The following is a 6,945-nucleotide window of genomic DNA, read 5'->3' as shown; positions in this document are numbered from 1 at the left end:
TCAGGAGGTGATGGAGCAGGCAGAACTAGGAAATAGTCTGAGGAATTTTCCTCTCTTCTGAGCTCTCTGGGGCAAGATAAGATGTTTGGCTCACCTTGAAAACATTTTCTTTGGCAAAATGAAGGATCATGTGTCTCCTCTCTCGTGTAGTATTGGTGGCATCAAAAACCTGATAAGGAGGGACAAGGGCCGGGATAAAAAAATCCAAGTTTGAGTTTAACTATATTTACCAAAACTACCAAGCAAGTCAGACCTGTCATTCCCAGGAATAAGCCCTAACACATGCTTCCAGGAGAGACTGTGCCCTCCAGTGCCCACAGCACTCAGGGATGGGGGGAGGGGTGGAAGAGTCCCAGAGAACACACAAACACGTCAGGGCGGAGGTCCACCTGGAGGGGCCACCAGCTACCATAGCAGCAACCCAGGTCCTGCCTGCCTGGGAGGTGGGAGACAGAGCACACCCTGACTATGTCCCTGACTCCACCCCACAACCACCTCCCCGAGTCACTGGGCTGCTCCAGCACCTGCTCCCCTCAACCCTCAGCAGAGAGGCACTTGTGCCGGTTTGCGGCATCCCCGCGGTAGCTCAGGCCAGTGACCCACCATCCTGCTCTGTTCCCCAGACTTACTGCAATTTGTCCCCCTTCCTTTGTCAGGTAACTTTTGACATCTCTCAAGGCAGCTAAGGCACACTGCCTGCAACACACAACAAAGACAAGGCACACATCAGCATGGCCCACCCACCAGGGGAGACCTGGCAACCCCTGGCAGGTGCCCCAGAACGCAGCACAACGACCGGGCTATAGTATTTCTGATCTGCTCAGCACCCAGCCCTTCCTGCAGCCCAGAGGCTTCCAATCTGAGGCCCAGGCACCCTCAGGGGTGGTCTCATGCCTGGCTGCACCCTGGAATCATTCCCCTGGGGAGCTGTGAAAAAACAGACACCCAGAGCCCACCCACAGGCTCTCACTGAGCTGGCCTGGGCAGGGCCTGGCATCAGATCTTTACAAGCTCCCCAGGGGATTTTCCCAGGAGTCAGGGTGGAGCACTTTTGCACTAGGATTTCATGATCACTGTGCTAAAAAGGAAATGCTCTGCAAATGTAAACAGATGACTTCCCATGAAAAGGACCCTGTTTCCTTTCAAAGAGATGTGACTGCTACCGCCCTGTCTCACATCAGCTGAGCTAGACCATCTGGAACAGATCAAAGAGTCTCAGAGAGGCTGAGAGGCATGTCCTAACACCAGCCAGAGCGGACGGCCACCGGCGGAGAGCCACGCACAGGCCCCTCTGTCCCTCCCGCACAAGCGCTTAGCAGCATGCGGGCGGCTCACGCGTACTTTCGGACTCTCATGGCCTCCTCGTTGTCGGGGCGGAAGAAGCTGTAGGAGCTGTACTGCCTCACGGCCTCGCGGCGGTATTCCCCCACGTTGAACACTGCACATCAGGAAAAGAAACAAAGCCAAGGTCAGGGGCACTGCTCTGGGCACAGTGGGAGCAGACAGGTGAAAGCCAGCCCCACCCTCAAGACACTGCCCATCTAGGGAAAAGACCAAGCAGAGATTCATAAAAGTGTCCTCGAGGGCACGGAGCACTTTGGAACAGTCATAGAGGAGGATTACAACTAAGCACGATGTAAAGGAAACAGGTCCACACCAATTGAGGTGGCCAGAGTTCGCCGGGGAGAGAACCACCCCAACATAAAAGGAAGGGTGTGGATCCAGCATGGTGGGGACACAGCTGGGTGGGAAGCAGGATCGACTCCACCACCAGGGGACAGACCCGCCCAGGAGAGTCCTGCCTGTGAGCGCCAGTAGCCAGAGATGGAAGGTCAGGTTTGTGCGGATGCAGGGGACCAGCCAGCAGGGTCGTAGCACCCAGCAGACTCCCCCAGCCTTGCCTTTTGTTGGGACACCAATCCAGTTGAGGTAGCGGGTCAACTTCTTGGAGATGTATGTCTTGCCCCGGGCAGGGAGGCCCACCATGACGATCACCGTGGGGGAATTGGTCAGCTTTGGCCCACAGGCTGCAAGAAACAACCAAGAGAGCTGTCACTGACCAAAGGATGAACAGAGTCTACACCCAACAACACACTTTAAAGAATCTCACCAAAATTTTTTGGTCATTCCCCATCCCAAAGCCCCTGGCTTTTTTTTTTTTTTTTTTCCTTTTTGTCTTTTTTCGTGACCGGCAACAGATCGCAACCCTCAGTGTTGCGCCCGTACCGGACCGGGACTGGCCACGGGATCGCAACCCTCGGTGTTGCTCCCGCACCTTGCTCAGCCAGTGAGCGGTCGGTCTGTATGTGGGATCCGAACCCTCGGCGGGAGCGCCGCCAAGCTTCCCAAGTGGCCGGCCGCATTTTATAATCCAGTGGGACCAGGGCCCCCTAGTGGCCAGAGTCCTCCAGTCACACCTTGCCACTCAAGCTTGCTGGCAAAGATGGTCTCACAGTAACTGACTGCATGTTATCAAATGGCTAGAAGAGAGGAGGTCAAAGGTCCATGTCCCAAAGAAATGATTAAAGTTTGCAATGATGAATATGCTAATTACCCTGATTTGATCATCATACATTATATACATCTATTGAAATGTACCTTCGTACCCCATCAATATGTATAATCAATACACTTCAATTAACAAAAAGATTACTGATGGGAAAAGTTAATTAATTAATTTTTTAAAAACACCCAATTCCCAAACGGATACCAAGGGCCCTAAACGCAGCCAGGGATCTCAGTTACTAACACCACAGTGGAAGCTCGCTCCTCCACAGGGTGTCAGGAAGGGGCTCCTAGCACCAGGGAGGGTGAAGTTAACAGCAGGGACAGGTGGTTCCCACATGCAGCACATAAACTGAGGGGCAGGGGGAGTGGGACAGGGCAGGTGGGCCCCAGTGACCCAAACAGAGAGAAGCTGGCCATTAATTCTCTAACCTTCACTCAGGAGGTCTGGACAGCCTTTCTTTTTTTTGTGTGACCGGCCGCACTGAGCTCACTCCGGCCATTCCTATATAGGATCCGAACCCGCGGCGGGAGCGCTACTGCGCTCCCAGCGCCGCACTCTCCTGAGTGCGCCACGGGCTCGGCCCCTGGACAGCCTTTCTAAACAACAACAGAAAATTTTAAAGAGTTTATCAAATGGAAGTAGGTCAGAAACCCAGAATGCTGCCCCTTCCCCCGGGACAGGTAAATCCCCCCCATCCTTCAGACTCTAATGCCCTTTCTTGACAACTCCGCCTCCCCTTCAGCTGCCAGGTCCTGATGGATGCCAGGGCCCTGCCGAGGGAATGACCGGTTGCTAAGCCCCAAGCAGGGGCCAGCTTCACCCAGAAATGCTCCTCAGTTCTGCTGCTGAGTGACTGTCCCTGTGCTCAGAATCTCAATAAGACAAAACGCCAGGGAGGGAGGCTTTTGCTGGATTTTCAGAAAGCAGCTGAAAAGAGCCAGTTCTGGAAACCGAAGGCCCAGTGTTTCCTGGGCTGTCATCTTGCCCTAGACTCTTGGGCAACTCCTGCATCCTAGTAACAAGAAGCTGCCAGCCAGAGGCCGCTGCCAACTCCAGCCGGGCAGTGCAGCCACACTTGCTGGCTGGCTCAGCAGGCCCCATGTCCTCATCACCTCCCGGGCACAGGCCACAGGGCTTACAGGGAAAGCTCTGACAGCTATGCCACAGTCCAGGCAGATGTCCAATTTAGACAGAGGCTCTGATACACAGGCAAGCCTAGGCTGGTGAGTGCCAGTGTAGGGAGGAAGGACAGCCACCACCCTGCGGACAGGGCATCCCAACGCGGTCCCACACTGAGGTCGATGCCCAAACACCCACTGTGATTCTAGACCTGCATCCTAGACCTGGCAGCTGGGGCTTTCCTTCCTTCCTAATATCTGTGAACCATTAGTGACCCTCCCAGCACGCAGAGTGAGGAAGAAGAAAGGCTATCAGGGGATCAGGAGCCACAGAAAGCCCTTGGCATTTCTGCAGCTTCCAGCAGCCTGGAACAAACAGGTTCCTAGAAAACAGAAGGCTCTCACTGCCCAGGTGAGCCAGGAGCGATAAACACAGCCTGGAGCATGGCAGAGAGATGGCAGTCTCCCTGCTAGCCAGTGGGACAGAAGACACCCCATGTCTGAGGTTGTTCTGGCAGCCTCAGTTGACACATCAGAAAAGTGGCAGCCCCCGCTGACATATCTCACTTGTGCCTGAAATGGTACCCTCCCACGGACCCTTCCCTCAGCCAGTGGTACCCCCAACCCATTCTCATCATGTGTCCCCACTACACCACTGTTCCTAAGAGCATCCAGACATGCCCAGAGACAGACAGACACACACACACTCAGCTGTGTACATGCACGGGACACTTCTGTTGAAACCATGCCAAGAAAGCAGAGGCAGAAGCTGACTGGTTTATCACAGCGGGGATTATGTCTATACACTAATCATGGGAACTAATCTCCTCTGGCAGTAGTCACTTTGTGAGGGAAAAAACAAAACTGTAAAGACACAGCAGGGTAAATACTGTAAGGCAAAAGTTGAGGGTGAATTTCAAACCCAAATAAACCATCACTCCCTTAATGGGCAAAGCAGAAGCCACTTATGGAAGGAATCAGCCAGGGAGATGGTTAAACCCCACCTGGACAGTGCCTGTCCCTATCAAAGCTGGCTGAAAGGCCGGCACCCCAGATGGCAGCTCTAGCTCTCCTCCCTAGATTAAGTGGCTAGCTTGATAACATGCAGTGCACGACAGATAGAGGCCTGTGACAGCTGCCCTCATCCACCCAGATGCATTCTAGAACAGACTGCTGGAAAGACCCTGTGCTGCAGCTCCCGCACCTCCTGGACCCTTCAGGGCTGGCCAGTCAGTACACTCGGTTAGAGTGTGGTGCTGGTAACACCAAGGTCAAGGGTTTGGATCCCCTCACCAGCCAGCTGCCAAATATATATATACACACACACACACGTATATGCTAAGTCATTTCTGTCCTTTTCTAGAAGTAGGTGAGTTATGCTTCAATTACAAGTTCAGGGGAAGAAATGGAAGGGGCTGTTTATGATGAACAGAGAGCCGCAAACCAAGAAGTCACCCAGCTGCACAGCCGTCAGAGGGAATGGAGAGAGCGCCTGGGCAGTGACCACCTTGACCTCCTCCCACCAGGTGAGGGCAAATCACCGCTGTGCAAAAAGACCTCCTTTGTTTAGTAATAAAATAAGCCTCAGAGGACCCTGCTGTCTACCTCCATTGAGAAGAGCACTCATAAAGATGGTAACAGGTTTAGGAGAAATAAAACCCCAGTGTTCCAAATGCCATTAGAGAAGGAAGGGTAGGGTATAGGGAAAGATGCCAAGAAGAAATGCCCTCTTTTCTCCTTTCCAGTAAGAGACAAATGAGAATATAAACGGAGAAAGACACCACTATTTGACATAAGGATGTGTAATAAATATCCAGGCTGCAGATATTTTTATAGGAAGGAATGTGTCGGAGACTGCACCCCAGAGCCATACAGAATGATTCCAGGAGCAGGCAGGAGGAGAGACTTAATTCCTCAGCTTTGGACCCCCGCCCCCAAGCTCTGAATGGTTTCACAGGGATTCCTAGGCAAATCTCTCAGCTGCGTGCGCGACGTGCAGACTGAAGGAGTCTAATGGATCGGTTTCCAAAGCCTGGAGGAAGGATGCATCGAGCACGCTGGTGTCTCTCAAAATCACCACCGAACTGAGGCCAACCAATCTCAGTGTCCTCCCTGAAACTCTGGACATCCCTCCCAGACCCGAACCTCGGGGCAACTAAGCATGCGTGTGCACGCGCGCACACACACACACACACACACACACACACACAATATCATACATATGTACACACTAGTATATATAATACCAATCCATATTTGTGGGACCAAGAGCAGTTTACAAAGTGTAATTTTTTTACTCAAAAGTCAAAAAGGGGTGGGGGCTGCTTCTGCATCTTCCTGGGACAAATCTTGCCGGGGGTTTAAGGAGCTACATCCCACACCACCAACAGGTTTTATAAGAAGACAAGCCCTGCCCAGAAGGGAGAATAAGACATCTCCTGAGGACTTAACCCCAAACCCTCAGGCCCAGCAGAGTGGACCTGCTGGTGTACCCGCCCAGAGCGCACCACGGAGAGACTCTGCCCTTCTCCCTGGGCAGGTCTGGGCGGGAAGGCCATGATTCAGACCCGGCAAAGCTCCAGGCCAGCTTCAAGTCCGGCTCCCGAGAAACGTGGCAGTGGAGAGGCCCAGCCAGCCTGGCGCGCTCAGGTGTCCTGGGATGACTGGAGCCTCGAGGGTCTGCCCCTGAATCCCACGGTTACCTCTAATGCTATCGACCTGGCCTGTGCAAAACGCCCACCGGGCAGCTCGCCCCTGTCCACCCTATGGGCTCCGGGGCGCGTCACCTTGAGGGGCGGCTCTTTGCAGCTGGGGATGGTGCCCAAAGGAACCCGCTCCAAAACCCTTACGGAGGGCGACAGGCGGGGCGGGGAGAACTGCCAGCAAATTCCGAGCACGGGCGAGTGTGTGTGCGCGTGTGCATGTGCATGCCTGAAACACCGAAACCGTGCAGTCACCAACCCATGGACCCTCCCCAAAACCAGGGGCAAAGGCTTGGTTCCAGGTGGTTCTCCTGGCGCCTCTAGCACGAGCGTCCCCAACGTCGCTGGAAGGGGGAAAGAGAGAGATGGGAAGAGAGCGGCAGGAAATTGGGGAAAGAGAAGTAAAAGGAGAGAGTGAAATAGAGCGGGAGAGAGAGGAGGAGGGAGACAGAAGCAGACAGGAGGGCGGACAGCGACCACCAGGAGACGGAGGAGAGGAGAAGGGGCGGGGGCTGGGGGCCGTGCCGGGCGCGCGCTCACCGCCGTCTCGGCGCCCGCAGCGGAGACCGGGGCGCTCTCGGCGTTTCCGGAGTCGGCAGGGCAGCCACGGCGGCCG

The 6,945-nt window shown here is 54.3% G+C and overlaps 1 protein-coding gene across 5 annotated transcripts in view; it reads right to left on the bottom strand.

Annotated features, from left to right (window-relative positions):
- Positions 1-6,945, bottom strand: part of PFKFB3 (6-phosphofructo-2-kinase/fructose-2,6-biphosphatase 3) — a 27,677-nt gene that overhangs the window by 19,646 nt on the left and 1,086 nt on the right. Inside the window, exons 2-5 of one of the 5 annotated variants that reach the window (XM_008592555.1) lie at positions 1,902-2,027; positions 1,342-1,438; positions 630-696; positions 95-169 (exon numbers count right to left, since the gene is read on the bottom strand). The exons of the other annotated variants lie outside the window; for them this stretch is intronic. Of the exons in view, the coding sequence (XP_008590777.1) occupies positions 95-169; positions 630-696; positions 1,342-1,438; positions 1,902-2,027 (365 nt within the window). The remainder of the gene's footprint in view (positions 1-94; positions 170-629; positions 697-1,341; positions 1,439-1,901; positions 2,028-6,945) is intronic. 5 annotated transcript variants of the gene reach the window in all.

This window comes from Galeopterus variegatus, unplaced genomic scaffold (genome assembly GCF_000696425.1).
Source record: "Galeopterus variegatus unplaced genomic scaffold, G_variegatus-3.0.2 Scaffold8023, whole genome shotgun sequence".
NCBI classification, from domain to species: Eukaryota; Metazoa; Chordata; class Mammalia; order Dermoptera; family Cynocephalidae; genus Galeopterus; species Galeopterus variegatus.
The sequence above is the reverse complement of the archived record's forward strand: the minus strand, read 5'-3'. Positions and strand labels throughout refer to the sequence as shown.